Source organism: Vespa crabro, chromosome 21 (genome assembly GCF_910589235.1).
Source record: "Vespa crabro chromosome 21, iyVesCrab1.2, whole genome shotgun sequence".
Taxonomy (NCBI): Eukaryota; Metazoa; Arthropoda; class Insecta; order Hymenoptera; family Vespidae; genus Vespa; species Vespa crabro.
Window position 1 is genome coordinate 496,252 of NC_060975.1, and position 17,043 is coordinate 513,294.

Below are 17,043 nucleotides of genomic sequence, written 5' to 3' on the forward strand. Positions count from 1 at the left end.
CCGCGCGTTTGAGCGCGTGCCATGTGTAGTCGCGGGCGTCCCGACGCTTTCCGACCTGACTAGACGTCCATTCTCTCCCTCTCCCTCTCCCTCTTTCTCCTTCTCTCCCTGTTATTCGCATTTACATGATCGAGCAGATGGCAGTGGCACGCACGATCGCGATGACGGAGAGCCGGCTGCTCTCGTCTCTCGCCAGGCTCTCTATTTTTCTTTAACTCCTTTTCAAAGAGAAATTCTATACTTCTCGAGTCGAGTTGCGTTCTCGATTTGAATTCTCTACGGTAGAAAAATTCACAAACGATATCCCTTTATGAAAGAGTAAGGATGAGTCGCGTACGTTCATATTTATGTTTGCTAATCAAGTGTCAGATTCTAGAAAAAGAAAAAAAAAAAAAAAAGAAAGGACGCTGACGCAAGAATAAGAAAGATAGAGAAAATCCCGAAAAAAATCCAAGTAGTATAGTGATAAGGAAGTAGAACGGGAACGAAACATAATGATATATTAAATCAATTTGTAAATAATATCAGCACGACAGTCAATGACGTTAACAAAGTTTTGCGTCGAAAGCGTTGAGAATTCGCTAATCGATAATAAGAATCGTTTCCGTAGGGTAACTCCAATGGAAATAGAATTCGAACTTGGCGAACTAACGAAAATTGTAATGCAATTAGAGAATTGCCGAAGATAGACAGAGATAGAGATAGAGAATCGAGAGACGGAGAAGGGTGTGTATAACAAAATTTCCTATCGTTGCCACAGCTGATGCCATTTCCGCCTTGGCGCATACCAATCACGTTTCCCTTCCTTCTCCGTCCCTCTCCGTAACTCCCCTGTCCCTTCTCCTCTGCACCCCCGCTCTATCGTACATTTTCTCTCCCCAACCGACCGTTTCCCTTTTCATCCTGTCCGTGTCTCGCCATTATATGGAAAAGTGGCTCTCCCTTTCTTCCTTCGAATCTCTCTCTCCCTCTCTTTTTCTTCGCTTTCACGTGGACTTGTATTTTTTTTTTCGAATGGTACTTCAAAATCGAAGAGCATAGGTAATACAAATATTTACACGATGACTATCATTGAAATTAGAAAAAAAAAATAAAAAAAAAACAAAAGAAAAAAGTCAGAGATATAAAAGAACCCTCGATATTTCTTCTTCTTTAACAGTCTACGTTGGGATCAATAACGACGTCGTGTGCATTCGCTCGAGTCTGCTTGAAATAAATCGAATAAACCTCGACTAAAGATTGCAAGAGAGAGCGAGAGAGAGAGAGAGAGAGAGAGTGAGAAAGTCGACAAGTTGAGAACCCCTGTTCTCTCTACCTGGCCAAGCTAGGAGAACGGTAGAGTGTCCTCGTAAAAGCGAGCGAGAAAGGCGATCGTGTAGAATTGAAGGGGATAGACGATGAACAGGCTAGAGTTCGACGGTGTGGGCCGTTTAAAGAAGGACACCCGATGTATACAGACACATAGAGAGGGAGATAGAGAGAAGGCATTGTACTCCTCGTCGTCGTCATCGCCGTCGCCGTCGTCGCCGTCGCCGTCGTCGCCGTCGCCGTCGCCGTCGCCGTCGCCGTCGCCGTCGTCGTGGTGTTGGGGCCGTTTCCAGGTGCCAGCGAGGAGGGCACACGCAGTCGGTGCTCGTCACGAGCCAGCAACCGTCGTCCTCCGTGCCACTCCGTCCTCTCTTTTTCACCAAACGTGTGCGTGTATCATTTCTTTCTCTCTCTCTCTCTCTCTCTCTCTCTTCCTCTCCCTCTCCATCTCTCTATCTTTCGTACGATGAGTCAAGAAGAAGGAAACGTCTCTTTCTCAGTGAGGACAAACGCCCGACGCTGAAGTCTCTCTCTCTCTCTCTCTCTCTCTCTCTCTCTCTCTCTCTCTCGCATGAATACGAAGAATCGTGGGAAAGAGAGAGATAGGTATATGCAGAAAGAGAGCGAGTCGGAGTTTAAGAAGGAAAGAGAAAGACTCATCGACAGAGCTGCACTGCGGCTATACCCTCCTCTCTTTCTTTCGCTCCCTTCTAGCCGACGACTCTCAGTCAGCGAGTAGTCGCTTTGCGAGTCGTAGTCCCTCATTCTCTTTCTTTCCTTCTTTGTCATGACTTCTCTCCGTAGAGAGGAGGAAGAGACATAGAAAAGTTCCTTTACGGTTACATTCTTCTCGATGCAAAGCGAGGACGCTACTTCGTAAAGTGCACCGCGCGTGTGGGTCGGCCGGACGAAAGGAAATCGAGAGAAAGAGAGTGGGAGAGAAAGGAAGAAGAGAGGGGCAAGAGGAGTAGGAGAAGGAGAAGAGAGAGAGAGAGAGAGAGAGAAAGAGAGATGAGCACGCTCTCCTACAGTCGCGCAAACGAAAGCCGAATGTGTACGGGACAGCGAGCGTGTCACGGACGAGATGTAAAGCTTCCCGCGATCAAAGTACTGTGCTGTTAAAGCTGCGTTTCCATCGGCACTTAAAATCGACCAAGAAAGATCTGCCAAAAACTGGAGCCCCTCAAGTCCAAGTACGTATCGATAAACAAGAAAAGAAAGAGAAAGAGAGAGAGAGAGAGAGAGAGAGAAAATCCATTAAGCTACGATCGTGTTTTGGATTTTAATTCCTTCGAAGGGAACGTTCTTTTAGAGTTGTTGTTAGATGGTAACAATTATGTGAATTCGTTTGTTTCTTCTTTCTTTTTGTTACGTTTTTTTTTTTTTCCTTATTTTTTCTTTTTTGTACGAATTTATCGGTGCATGAAAGTGTGAGTGATATGTAGATATAATATACGAAGTTCTCTTTCGAACACAGTGAATCGCGCTATCTTTCTCAACTTGTTATGCATCATTTTTCGTTTTTACGAGTATGTTATGTATTACGGATATGTTTACTAACGACTTGTGTGTATATTAACGTTTACGACTAGAGAGACCGATGTGAAAGCTATGCGAACCTATCGTATCCTACCTACAACTTATTACATTTAAATGATACATATGTACGTTGAAATCGATCGATCGATATTGCTCACGACGAGAGTGATATTATTCCGCAAAGGTTTCAGTCTTTTCTTCAAATGACGATTATTTTCTTTTCCCTCTTTACGTCTTATTTCTCTTTTATGTCTGCTTTTCTCTCTTTTCCTTTTTTTTTTCTCTCTCCGCCATCACCGTAAATTCAATATAAAAGGCAAAGAAAGCTTTTAACGGTGGAAAACAACGGGGATCACGTTTTTACAACTTGCTTTTTTTTTTCTTTTCTACGCGTTTCTATTCTCTTTCTTCTCTCTCTCTCTCTCTCTCTCTCTCTCTCTTTCTCCTTTCTTTTCGCTGTTTTCCATTTCACCAATTCAGATATTTGTTGCGTTGACATGTAACATTGGAATTAGAAAAATGTCATTCGAGTGAAACGAGTGGGGATCGTACTGTTCCGACAAAAACACATGTTTAATGCTTTAGTAAAAAAAAGTGAGAGAGAAAGAGAGCTATCATTTGCACAATGCTCGTTTATTGGGATTAGGTAAAATGTATAGTGGTCGATCCGTCATTCTCTTGTTTGACATCAAAAGAAAAAGGTAATTAGAACGATCGTTTGTTCTTTCTCTCTTTCCGTCACACCGTCGTTATGTCAAAAAGATCGAAGACCGCAACGCGAAGCGTTATTTCGTTTCCATAATTAAATGAAATCGTTGAGTTTTACATACATCAAGCGTTCTTTTAATTGCACAATGTTCACATCTGATGTCTCGATTTGTTATGTTTTTCTTACCCCTCGTGTTCCCTAAAAATCTCCGAATCTTTTATAGAAAAAAAAAAAAAAAAGAAAAAAAAAGAAAAAAAATCGACGAAACTAAATCACAAGGAAAAACAATCAAAGAGACAAAACGAATGACTCTTTAATATTTCACATAACTTCTTTACGTATTTTTAAAAAAGATCATCGTAATGCGTGAAATAGCGAGTAAAGATGCCGAGAAGGTCGAATATTGGAAGTCTTATTCTTGAATGGGATGGTCTTTGCGAACGGCAGGTACGAAAAGGATACGAACCCGAAGACTTCCTTTGTTCGGAATCCTTATATGTGTACTCTTATGGATGCGATAGGAAAAAATTTGTTTAGAAAGTCCGTGCGCGCCGGCCGTGAGTCACGTGTAGTAGTAGAGAAACAAATACATCTAGATATACCTGACCCATGCGCGACTCGCCTAAGTGCCGTCTTTACAACACAACATCTATTACTCTTTTATCTTATGGCGAATAGCAACGTTTTTAATTAACGTTTATATGTTTTTCTTTTAATTGCAAGAAAAAATTCTGAAAGAAACCTTATATAGATAGAACCATACAAGGTGACAACCTCGATGATTTATTTTTTAATTAAAAGAAGAAAAGATTTTTGAAATTAAAGAAATAAATTCTAATGAATGCAAACGATTATTCCGTGAATTCTTTCGTAAATTATATGAAATTAATTTCCAACTGGTCCCACCATATTCGATTATTCGTACTCTACGAGTATTCGGTAGATTTATTTTAGAGATTATTATATTTCATTAGAAAACCTGTAATATGAGAAAAATGTGTTAATGAAATAAATTCTGCTAACAATGACGGCAGCATTATATCGAACGTTTTTGTGTTGGAAGGTGTGTCATTTACTCGCTCTGATTTTTCTTACTCGAGGGAATACGCTAGGATGGTTATATTTTATTCGAACGACCCTAAAACTCGAGAGGAAATTAATTAATGCCAGGCGTATCGCATGTCCGTGAGCAAAAGAGGGTGAATCGAATCGATAGACAACGCCGCGTTTCTCTTCGAAATGAAAAAACAAATGATATATATCTCTCTCTCTCTCTTTCATACGATCGATTATTTTTCCAAGAAGTTAAAATTATCGGTACGTGGCAGCTTGCAAGGAGGTGAATCGAGGTCAAGACGCCTACAATAAGCGTCCATTGTGTCACTCCGATATTCTTGAATTAAATTGTATTCAATAGAAATATCAAACGTTGCCATCTTATTCTGATAAAAAGAAACTATAGAGATTGATCGATCTAATAATAAAAATTTATATGATCTGATAATAAAATTGGGAAAACTGCATAGAATTAATTAGCTTGCTTTACGAGCGACGTAATCTCTTTTTTTTTCCTTTTTTTTTTTTTTTTCTAGAGATAAATGTACGTATAAAAATTATTTGCGATGCAAATGCCTTTAGAAATTGTCGACGGGGACAAAGAACGAACGAACGTTGGAGCGACGAGAGAGTTGCAACGACAGGTGCATTCGAAATCTCCCTCGAAACGACAATAAATTTGTTGGCGAGAGCGTAAATAGTCCGGCATGATCGCCACGTGTAGTAGCGAACCCTGTCCTTTGAAAACAAGGGGAAAAAAGAAGGTTAAAAAGAAATTGCCCGTTCTATTTCGACAGGATGGCTGGGCCAGGAACGGCCTCAGCCGGAGTTGGAGGCGGAGGTGGTGGTCAACAAGCAACAGCGGCCTCAAATCTCCCTGCTAACGCTTTGTTAAGCTACAAGAGGACCTGGTGGCGAAGAGTGGCCCCCTGCTTGGCTTTTCTAGCAGCTTTTTCAACTGCCATGGCATTACTTCTCGTTTGGAGCGAAGCTGCTGCATTAAGGTAAACTTCTAATTCGACGCTTTAAAATTACAATCATTTTTTTATTGTCTTCTTCATCCGAGGAATTTTCAATTGGAGCGTATTAGTTAACATTACTTACACGTTAATAATTTTTACATTTTGAACACGAGCCGATTTCAATCGATCCTTATTCTCTTTTATTGTTACCTATCTCAAAAGGGTGATCATCAATTCTCTCGCTAATGAGACCTTTGAAACTTTAAAGCCGACCTTCCGATATTACAGGAGGCAAGCCTTCGACGCGAACATGACGAGGGACTACGTGCTTAACAGCGTCTCCATGGACAATCCTCAGCTGATCGCTTACATACGCGAGGTTCATTTTAAACCAACGACTCATCAAGAGTTCCTAAACGCGACGCAAACCTCCGAGGAGAAGTACGTTGCGAGTTTGACACAAAATAAACGCGAGGGTGTCTACATTGAATATATCAGCAGGGTAGGGATTTATTTTCAAATTACGATTTATCTTTCGAATTTTATTATATAATTATGGTTCTTCAATCATAGTCCAACTTTTTCGACGCCCCATTTTAGAGAACTTGCGTATAATAGATTAAAATTTTTAAACGAACCTAATTAATATCATTATTTCGCTTGTATACTTTTACTTTTTCTTTTTTCTTTTTTTTTAACCATCTAGAGATCTAATTTCGATCGTACGAATAATGTTGTCGTTTATTTTCTTTTTTTTTTTTCCTTCTCAGATAGGAGCAATGTCCAGTACAGCCTGGCTCGATTCGAATTTGAATTGGAGAGGCGTTTTGATCCTTACAGATCCTAGAAGTTTCTTCGAGGCTCAGAAAAGCAGTCGTAATTTAAAAACGAGAGTGCTTCATTCATGTCTGAGTACCGACAAAGTCATCAAAGAAGTAAGCCTTCGTTTAAGAAATTCGTCGAAAGAAAATAATGATCGATCGGTTAGATTGCTATCTTTGGTATTTCAGATAACGTATCATCAGGAATCCGAGGTCCAAGTTACCAAATTAGGCGAAGGACCGAACAGTCTTGTTTCGTCGGACGAGAGTTTGCCGACGACCAGATTGAAGTGTTTCCCTCTTTACAGTGTACTGCTGGCCTATAACGTCACAACTTTAGATTACCTGAGTCTCGATAGTCCGGACATTCAAGATGGCCAGGTAAAATAAAAACTTTATTTTTCACTCGTCATACAGGATATTTTTTATTTTTTATTTATTTATTTTTTTTTTATTCTATCGTTATTTGACCTTTTTTTTTTTTATCACGAACAGGTGTTAGACACGATCCCTTGGGAAATCATAAGGATATCTGTCCTTTCTATACGTTGGAGTACGCATCATAGCACAGCGGAAACGAAGAATCTCATTGAGAAGCTAAATAGCAGAAGATATAAACTCGTCGAAACGACGGACACAGGCAAAAGGATATTTATTTACAGCACCCTCTTAAAGATCTAATTTTTTCGAATTAGAAAATATCGCCGTGGATCGATCATGGACGTAAGGAGAAAGAGAAAAAAGAGATAGACGATTCTTGCCTTTCCAAAGTCCACAAACTTATCATAGATCCTTAAAATTTCGTCTGAATTTTTTTTCTTCTTTTCTTCGTCTCCGCAAAGAGACGTATTATGGGTACTTAAAATCAAGGATCGAACGTCGTCGAGTAGTTCCAATTTTTTACATTTGATAGGAATGTCAAAATTTGAGGAACGCCTCATCTTATTTTCGATTCTTGCGCGAAAGTAAGCTCGCAACGACGACGACGACGACGACGACGACGACGACGACGACGACGACGACGACGACGACGACGATGACGACAAAAACAACGACAATGATGATTTCAATCTCGTTCGTTTATGTCAGATACATTATCCTTTGCGATTTAGTCGATTTAATCTTTTTTCGTTTTCCCCTTTTCATCGGTTCTATATCGTATCGTATTTAATAACAGCGATCAAAAGCGAATAAAAGAGATTAGAATTTTATTTTCCGTCCATGCGAACGTTACACATGACAAAGACTGAGCTGATCGAGCTTAATCGCGAGAGTTATCGGAGGAAGAAGGATCGAACGAATATGCGATGCCTTATTTACATACATACACACGCGCGCGCGTGTGCGCGCACATACACACACTCACACACAGAGTATGCAAACCAAAAAGCTACGAGAAATAGTGACATTTACTTTCGTACGATTTTACATTATAAGTTCATTTTTAATCTAATTATAAGCTAAGTTATATAACAAACCACCGAGCATTTTACGATGGAAAGCGTGTATTTTATTTTCTCTTTTTTTATTTTCTTTTTTCTTCTCCCTTTGCCGCGGAGAACTCGTTGCGTCAATGAGATGAGATGAATGCAAAAGGGTGAGAATGTACATGTATGCGCGCGCGAGAGAGAGAGAGAGAGAGAGAGTTTCTCTACAGATATAATCCTGTGAGTTACTCCCGAATACCTAAAGTACGGGCCTTACTAGAATATAAGATGATATTTGATAAGGATAATTTAGAATATTTTATGGCGTAACAAAGATATAAAGAAACGAAATGAATATCTTTTTGATTAGGTTAAAACAATATCGATCGAATGGCGAGTTTCGAGATACAAGCAAAGATGTAGATCGTTAATCGTGTTCAATCGGTTTTCCTAAATGTGAAAAAAATGAATGTATGACGATTTAATCTGGAAAAATATCAGAAACGACGAATTGTTTTTTGATATTGATAAATATTCTTGCAATTATGTTTTGCGAAGCTCACGTGGATCATTCACACGGTATATTTATTCGAGAAGTCCGTATTATCCTTCGTAGATCATTCCAGGACTCGTCTAAATCGAGACTCGCACATATTTGCTACTATATTACTTTTCTATGTATGTATCTATTTGCGTCTTTTTTCTACACCCATCACCCTTCTCTCCTCCTCCTCCTCCTCCTCCTCCTCCTCCTCCTCCTCCTCCAGCACCATCCTCCCACCCGATCTTTTCTTCGTTTCTTCTAATCCTGATTTTTTTTCTTTCTTTTCTTTTCTTTTTTATCATACGTATTATTGATAACGTACGTGTAAGTTGTATTATTGACGTCGAGTAAGTTTTTTTTTTTTTTCTTTTTTATACCTTTGCTTTACAAAAGAGCGTCGATTCCTTTTGAGAGCAATAAATAAGAAATATATTTTGAATCACGTTTACGAATATTTCATTCATTTTTAACCCTCCCTCTCTCCAATATGTTTTTCCGCCTGAATCGCGATATACACAAGTTCGTGTATTCGTTTTATTTGCAATAAAATCGATCGTCATTCAAAGCTCTAATCGTTAAGTAAATCTTGTAGCTCGCTCGTTATTGGCTTTAAGGTTGTGATAACAGAATGATTGTTTTCATAAGAAGGGAAAGAAAGAGAGAGAGAGAGATGAAATGGAGTACCTCGTTTTTCTTTATTTTCCTTTTCGATTTTTTCCCTTGTAATTTTTTTGTAACCGAGCAAGCATTAGTCTTTTTAACTCGCTTTAATAAATCAGAGATAGATAACGAACGTACGAAGAGTGATATCGATCGCGAGTGAAATATTTATCATAAATGATTTATTGATAAATGAGCTTTCATTGGTATTGTCGAATGATCGTAAACGATGATATTACTGGCGATCGTTTTTAAACATTTATTTCATTCAAATTTTTATTTGAACTGCACGCGCCTTTGTTTCTAGATGTATTCCTATAATAAAGATATCTCTTTCGATTGAGAATGGATTAAAACGAATCGTCGTATTTTATAAATAACGCTTTGAATAAAAAATAGTCATTCGTTTTAGATGGCTTTCCACGAAGATCGAAGATAGTCGGCGACGACTTAAAAAGGATCGTTTAAAGTGCTTTAAATATTTGCGATCTGTGTTATTATCGTAATGAGTCCGGTATGTCAATTTGAATGAATATCCTTGATAACGAAACGTCAACGTGCCAGCTTCACGAGACAGTAAAGTGTGATGTTAACGAGGATCGACGTTTTCGTTTACCGTTCTCGTACAATCGTTTCCGTCTATTACTTCTATTACCAAACGATAATATATATCTCTATGTTATTACTATAAAACGTTGTATATGATTTAAATGAAAGGAGATCTATTTGAATTAGAATAATGTGCCATAGACTCGAGAAAAAATTAGACTCCGATAAAGAGAACTAAATTTCTCTATCTGAATGAAATAAGGTACGTAGAAATTGTAAGTCTAGAGACTTGTAAAAATTGTAAAAAGGGAAATAAAAAAGACGAATTTAAAGGGACGATTAAAAGGTTCATTTTCTACCAGAAAGACAGGTGCTCGTTAATATGCAGCACGATACCTTTGATGTAGCACCTTTCTTTGCTCGCATTGCAGGAAGATGCAAATGCTTTTCAACGTTGTCGTCAACCGCCGACGGTAACCGCAGGCTCTGTGTTCGAATAAGATTCTCTTTAGTCTTCGAAACGCGTTGGCATACGTTTACTGTGTTCTCAAAAGACCGACAAAGATACGTCTAACCGTGAATAATCGTCCGTACAATTCAAATTCAAATTCATAGAATGTCGAACTAGATAATTCGGACAAGGAGGCCAAATTTATTTTGTTTTCTCTTTATCCGAATGTTTACTTCCTTTAGAAAAAAATTTCTTTTCCAATGGGATTAAAAATCAACAAGAGTATTTTCATCGGAAAATATTTTAACGGATCTTTCGTTATCGTTTCTTATCTTTCGATTTGAAAAATATCGTCGGTCGTTTGTTTATGAATGAAAAAAGAAGGAAAATAATTATGAGGATCAAAAAATTACGTAAGATAGTAGATTATTCAATTCTAGAATTGATTTCTTAATTCTGGAAAATCAAGGTGCAGATATTTCTTGTATAAGCACAAGACAGGAATGAGAGAGAAAATAAATTGTAGCGATTTGTAAACGTTTAACGATGTTGTAATTTGTTCAGTTAACTCGGAGAAAAAGTATATACGATAATCCAAGTTTTTTTTTCGAGCAACAGGTCAAAGAGGAGAGAGAGAGAGAGAGAGGAGGGGGGAGAAAAAAGGAAATGAATTAATGCAACGAATCGTATCGTAAGAATTATCTCATTGACGTTGCACGATTATTAGCAAACAGATGGAATCGCAAAGGTTCTTTCTTTTTTCAAGGAGCATAGAGAATCGAACCTGCGCAATCTCCTTGTGTTCTCATAATTATTTTCAACAATTGGCCTAATGTCCGTGCGATAGAGTCGATCGATGAGCGATAATCGTTCTAAATGCTTTGAAAAAGACATCTGCGACTTTATTAATTCCTATTTGACAAAAGAGTTAATGATCGTTAAAGCTTGACGAATAAAACAACGTTTGGTTTCTGCAATAATCGTTGGAATTAGAACGAGAGGTGTCGCTATCAAAATGTTCTATTCGGAATTCTATAAATTTATCGATCTAATAAGGGAAGAACGTGGAAATGAATTAACACGATCGTTCGTATATGACAGGAACATTAGAACTTGGTAGGAACTTGGTAGCTATTTATTTGTAAAAGCAACGTTTAGTTTAATGCAAATTTCCTAAGACCAAGACGACGATAGTAAACGTTTGCCGTCAAAGGCACGCGCAAATACGCAAAGCTGTTTACAGAAATGCATTCCCGACGATATCCTTTGATGGGAAGTCCCTTTATTTATTACGAGTAGAATGCTCGATGTAGTTACTTGATTTTCATGGATTAGAAACTGTTAAATGTTATCGAGAGATTGGCACGATATTATTTTTCATTGTTATTTTTAATTTTCAGACTATATTATGAAGAAACACGATAATCGGGTTCTTCACGAAACTGGAACATTATCGAGGGTAACGCAAGAAATACTTAAAAGTCTGTATTTTATCGTTATTATAGAAGGCCGAGCCAATCGGCGTCAATGATGTTGTATAGAATTTTCGACTCCGCTAGTTGATTACTGTTTATCGTGATTTATAAATTTTTGTATTTCGCCTCTTTCGAAGCCGATAGATAAGTTCGATTAGTGATAATGTTGGTTAGATAGTGGGAAGTGTGATATACGATTAGCTCGTTCTCGACGAGTCCATTCGGTTTTCTTCTAGCGAGTTTGCTCAATTCGAAATGCAACTTTTCATCATTCGTATTAATTAGTTTGCAAAAGAGCAACGAAATCACGCGTTTTCTTTTTCCTCTTCTTCTACTTCTTTCGTTCTTTTTTCTTTCTTTCTTATTATTATTTTTTTTTTCTTTTTTCTTTTCCATTTCCATCGTCGTAGAAGGATCTTCTTTACAATCGAAAAAGATCTCCAAGAGTGAACGTTTTCGTCGTCTACTAAAGAAGAATTCTAAGTCACAGAAATGGAGGAAACAGGAATGCTAAACGGTGCACTCGTTCGTCAGGACAGCAAGAAACTCTGGCAATACTTCACTTCGATTTCCGGTATTTAAACGAGAGCTCTAACGTTTCCCCATAGATATCATTTTTCTTCCGTCGTATAAACATTTCGAATTTTGAATTGAATAATGATCGAATTTAAATTTCGTCCAATTTCATTTACGAAATAATATGAAAGGATAGAGATAATAAAAAGGAATTGGACTTCCTTTGTTTTCTTCTTCCAATTTTTTCGAGCGCAAAAAAGAAAAATCAATCGCAGTCTATCTCTCATTGGGTACAAGCGTAAGTGCCTTATCGAGTATGATTACGTTTGTCCACTTCGAAAATACTAGAGTACTAAAGGAAAAGATAAATAGGAACTGATTTATCGAGGTTAAAATTTTCCATAGAGATCCGTTATTTTTCTTTCTTCCCTATACAATAGAATAAGATCGTGGAAAGTTCGGTAATATTTCCTATTTAGTCAGTTACGCCCTTTTGGCTTGACGATCGGAAAAGTACGATAGAGGCGAGGCGAGGCGAGGCGAGGCTTGTAACGTCAGGAAACGTAGATAGCTACTCAAAATTTTATTACGTCGAACCGAGAAAATGTTTGAAAGCTAAGAGAAATCTTCATTCCATTGGCAATGGTAAGGCACACGAATGATGGAACGAGTGCTTTCAAAGAAAAGTGGATAAGTAAAAGCTCCTTCGGATTCCTCCTATATCGTCGTGTACGTAGTACCTACGTAGTTGATTTTTCAAAGCATCGCTCCCCTACAGCTCCCCGCCCCTCTTCCTCATCTTACGGTACACAAGTCGCAGTATTATTTTTCTCTTTTCAGTAAACTCCGTAGCAAGCGAGTTTGTGGAAAATTTAATGGCGAAACGTCGTTTTTCTGCTCTTTAACGATTAATAACAGGAGAGAGTATGTACTTTGAAAGATACAGTTTCAAAGTACATACTCTAGTATAAAAAATATTCCAGATATATCTACGTTTCTTTTCTTCTTCTTTTTCCTTTTCCTTCCTTTTCTTTGAAAGAACGAGCCACTTTGTAATACTTTTAAGAGGTCTCAACTTTAAACAACTCAAGTCTTTCGCGTATAAATAATGCTCTCTTTTTAGAATAATCCCAACAACGTTTCCTTTGCAACGAATTATATCGTCCGATGAAAATTAATCATACCTAATGACTTCCGATAAGAAATTATCGGACGAAAGGGATCCTTTTTAACTTGGAATAAAATAAAAATAAATAAAAACGAATATCGTGTTTTTTCTTTAGTCTGCTTATTGGCTGTCGGTGTTGGAACAGCTATGGCATGGACGGCACCGATATTGCCTGTTCTATATGAAACTGACAATTGGTTGGTAATAACGAAGGACGAAGGCTCATGGGTTGGTTCGTTGTTAGCATTGGGAGCTATGTTGGGTGCTTTACCATCCGGCAAAATGGCAGACAAATTGGGCAGGAAGAAGTCCCTCATGTTGTTGGCCGGACCCTTTCTATTATCTTGGCTGATAATCATCGTAGCCTCCAGTGCCTGGATGCTCTACGTAGCCAGGCTGATCGTTGGTACTAGCATCGGTGCAACTTGCGTTTTGGTACCCACTTATATATCCGAAGTCGCAGAGACATCGACCAGAGGCACTCTCGGTGCTTTTTTCCAATTATTTCTTACAGCTGGAATATTATTAGTCAATGCGTTAGGCTCTTTTGTCAATTATACGACTTTGGCGATCATTTGTGCGCTCGTCGAAGTTGCCTTCCTGGCGACATTCTTTTGGATGCCTGAGTCACCACAATGGCTCGTCGTACGTATCGTACAAACATTTCTCTTTCTTTCTTTTTCGAAGTAAACCTTTGTAATAATCTTAAAATAATTTCTCTCTAGAATATGGAAAGAAGACCGGAAGCCGAAGTGGCGATGAAAGTACTCCGAGGCGATTCTTACAATCCCAACGAAGAGATAACGATTATAGAAAGTGCAAAGGAAGAAGCATCGTCCAGAACATCTTCCTTCCTTGATATCTTTCGCACGGTCGGATCTAGAAGAGCTTTTATATGCTCTTGCGGTGGTATGCTCTTCCAACAACTTTCCGGAGTAAACGCCGTTATTTTCAACACATTAGAAATTTTTCAAGCGGCTGGAAGTTCTTTACCTTCTGACGTAGCTGCGATAATTGTCTCATTGGTTCAGGTAAATTTTTTCGTGACGATTTACAAGGATTATCTAAAACAAATTTAATCGTTTTATATCTTCTCCCTCCCTCTCTCTCTCTCTCTCTCTCTCTCTTTTTCAGGTGATAATGTCCGGTGCAGCGGCAGCGATCGTGGACCGAGCTGGTAGAAAACCATTGCTCATGTTCTCTTCCGGAATGTTAGCTATTTGTCTCTTAGCATTAGGTATTTATTTTAAAAAAAAGGACGATGGCGATGACGTTAGCTCGTTAGGTTGGTTACCACTGGCTTCTCTGACTCTTTTCATGATTGCCTTTTCCATTGGGTAAGCGAATTGAATGAAATTAATGGAACCGTATACAACGAAATAATTTTGGTAAATATTTAACTATGTTCGTCGTCATATAGGTTGGGCCCAGTGCCTTGGATGCTGACGAGCGAATTGTTCACTGCCGAGCTGAAAGGGATCGTCTCGAGTGTCGCTGTAATGTTAAATTGGTTTTTGGTCTTTTGTGTGACAAAACTTTTCCCATCGATGACAGAAAAACTAGGAATGGGTGGTACCTTTTGGTTCTTTGCTGTAATCATGGTGATCGCAACCGTCCTCACTTACTTTATATTGCCAGAAACAAAAGGGAAATCAATCAGGGAAATTCAAGACGAGTTGAATGGTGTTTGATTGGCAAGGTCGCTTCGTACTCGAGATAAAACCTTGCCGTTGTTTAATTACGTACAAAAATGAAATATGACTTTGCAAATTTGTAAGAAAAGACACGAGATCATTTCATTTCTTTACGCCTATTACATGGCTATTATTACGATCAAATTATAATCTCGTAATCGTTGTATTCAATTACGGCAGTGTACGTCAATTGTCGATAATTGTACGAACCATTGTTAGCTATAAACAAATACGATGATATGTTCACCTCAGTGTTCTTCTGATCAATAACTCTCGCGAGTTTGACGATGACAATGTTAGAATGAGAGAGAGAGAGAGAGAGAGAGAGAGAGAGAGAGAGAGAGAGAAAATTTGTATGTTTGTTTCTCATATGACGCAAAAGAAAAATAAATTTTTACATTCGTTTACGTGTACCCGCACACGTTTTCATGGCTCGAACGTAGTAACGAGCTGTCATTTGCAAACTGTTTCGATTTTAATGGTCCTTCAGGAAATTTTCAAGAGGACGAGTAAGATATATTATTTCGATTATTGAGAGGTCTAGTCGATATTTATGATAAAATTCGGACGAACAAAAAATTATCGTAATTGTTTAGTTAATCGATGCGATATATCAAATATCTAGAATCAATTATTCGTAGAAAGATTGTAGAGTTTCATGCTGCTTCGAGGACACGTTACTTGTGAATGACCCGTATTTATCGTTGTTGATCATTTGACGTAGTCGTTCGTTTCTAAATAATATTCTTAGAAGCAGATGACCTTGTTTAAAATAAAATACGTAAGATGGAGTTATATATATATATATATATCGTTCAGTATTTGAAATATGTTATGCTTGAAGGTAAATCAGATATCGTTAAGTACTCCAAAGTTACGTTTGTCAAAAAAGGAAAAGAGAAAAGAAGAGAGGAAGAAAAAAAGATACTTGTAATACTTTGTTACGAGTCCATTATCATTAATAATATTTCAAAGAGAATTAAATTTTGACAAACTAAATATTAAATCTCGCTATTAACAGTGTAATTTTTCTTATTAAAATGTTTATGGAAATGTTTGATGTACTTTGTCCTTGACTATACATATACATATACGTTCTCAATATATTTACAAATACCAATAATTTATGAGTAATACGGTTTAAATCGATAAGGAAGATAGAGATTAAAGTTTCCTTCTGAAAATCCCAGATAATTCTACAAAAGAAAGTAGATAATCCTTTTCGATGATTGGTATTACATCTTACCGACTGTCCGATGTAATAAATCATTTGATGCGGAACCTACATAACGATGCAATAATTCATCCTAACTTTATTACACGTTACTTGTCATAAATGCTAATAAAAATATTTAAATGGCAAACATTTTCTTCGGTATGTAACGTAAATATACGAGACAATGAAATTAAGAAATGTAGTGTTTCTTGGTTGTGGAAAAAAACGATATTTATTTATCACGAATAACATTTACAATGACAAGGAGTGATCGATGGAATTTTTACGTGTAAATATCTTTTGTGTAATGTTTGTATTTTATCTTCAATAGAAGAAGAATAGAAAAGTTATATGTGTACTCTTTGTAATTCATTATCTTTCTCTCTCTCTCTCTCTCTCATTGCATTATATACGATACAAGTTTTCTTTGTATAGTTTACGATAAAAATACGAGATCCATCACGAAATTGAACGTGCATAAAATGTAAAGATTTCATTGAACGTAGATAAAACGTAGAGATGAAAGAGAGAAAGAGAGAGAGAGAGAGAGAGAGAGAGAGAGAAAGAGAGAGAGAAAAGAAAACAGAAAAGAAAAATTTTTTTAAACCAGTAGTGTCGATATTCCAACAGTGAAAGCAATTTAATAATTACGAAGTATAAATTTGTCGATATATTTTATAAATCCGAATGCGCGAATTATGGTAGGACGCACACGCGGAATGGAAATTATGATTGTAACAACTTCCTTATTCGTTCAACGTTTGAACATTTTGATCGAAAGTTTACAGCTATGTTTATGCATACAATTGTTCAAGTACCCATCCAAAAAGATTTCGAAAATCTGCGATATTGTACTTTAAATGTTTTGCGCTATTTGTTACGTTGCATGAAAAAGTTTTCCGCATAATTATGATTTTTCTACCATGGATATCGATCTTTGTTCATAAT

The 17,043-nt window shown here is 37.5% G+C and overlaps 3 protein-coding genes across 6 annotated transcripts in view; 2 read left to right on the forward strand and 1 right to left on the reverse strand.

Annotated features, from left to right (window-relative positions):
* Positions 1-17,043, reverse strand: part of LOC124431346 (serine/threonine-protein kinase 32A) — a 41,822-nt gene that overhangs the window by 13,229 nt on the left and 11,550 nt on the right. The gene's annotated exons all lie outside the window — the stretch shown is intronic.
* LOC124431350 (protein Star-like) lies at positions 163-7,427 on the forward strand. 4 transcript variants are annotated; one of them, XM_046979172.1, is made up of 7 exons: positions 163-333; positions 1,160-2,501; positions 5,410-5,616; positions 5,863-6,076; positions 6,345-6,509; positions 6,585-6,776; positions 6,891-7,427. In XM_046979172.1, exons 3-7 carry the CDS (start codon positions 5,411-5,413, stop codon positions 7,074-7,076), a joined length of 963 nt encoding a protein of 320 aa, XP_046835128.1. In that variant the 5' UTR covers positions 163-333; positions 1,160-2,501; position 5,410; the 3' UTR covers positions 7,077-7,427. The 4 variants fall into 4 exon arrangements, with proteins under 4 accessions (XP_046835128.1, XP_046835129.1, XP_046835127.1 ...); XM_046979173.1 differs by having other exon boundaries at positions 204-318; XM_046979171.1 differs by lacking the exon at positions 163-333 and adding an exon at positions 553-726.
* Positions 11,674-15,936, forward strand: LOC124431347 (facilitated trehalose transporter Tret1-like). The gene is made up of 5 exons (XM_046979167.1): positions 11,674-12,075; positions 13,301-13,830; positions 13,911-14,216; positions 14,320-14,522; positions 14,606-15,936. Exons 1-5 carry the CDS (start codon positions 11,994-11,996, stop codon positions 14,874-14,876), a joined length of 1,392 nt encoding a protein of 463 aa, XP_046835123.1. The 5' UTR covers positions 11,674-11,993; the 3' UTR covers positions 14,877-15,936.

Bases quoted from the DNA above. Each gene is read 5' to 3' on its own strand.
- LOC124431347 (XM_046979167.1), top strand. From the start codon at position 11,994: ATGGAGGAAACAGGAATGCTAAACGGTGCACTCGTTCGTCAGGACAGC. The intron at 12,076-13,300 runs GTATTTAAACGA...TTTTTTCTTTAG, and splicing joins ATACTTCACTTCGATTTCCG to TCTGCTTATTGGCTGTCGGT. The intron at 13,831-13,910 runs GTACGTATCGTA...ATTTCTCTCTAG, and splicing joins AGTCACCACAATGGCTCGTC to AATATGGAAAGAAGACCGGA.
- LOC124431350 (XM_046979172.1), top strand. From the start codon at position 5,411: ATGGCTGGGCCAGGAACGGCCTCAGCCGGAGTTGGAGGCGGAGGTGGT. The intron at 5,617-5,862 runs GTAAACTTCTAA...CCGATATTACAG, and splicing joins AGCGAAGCTGCTGCATTAAG to GAGGCAAGCCTTCGACGCGA. The intron at 6,510-6,584 runs GTAAGCCTTCGT...TTGGTATTTCAG, and splicing joins CCGACAAAGTCATCAAAGAA to ATAACGTATCATCAGGAATC.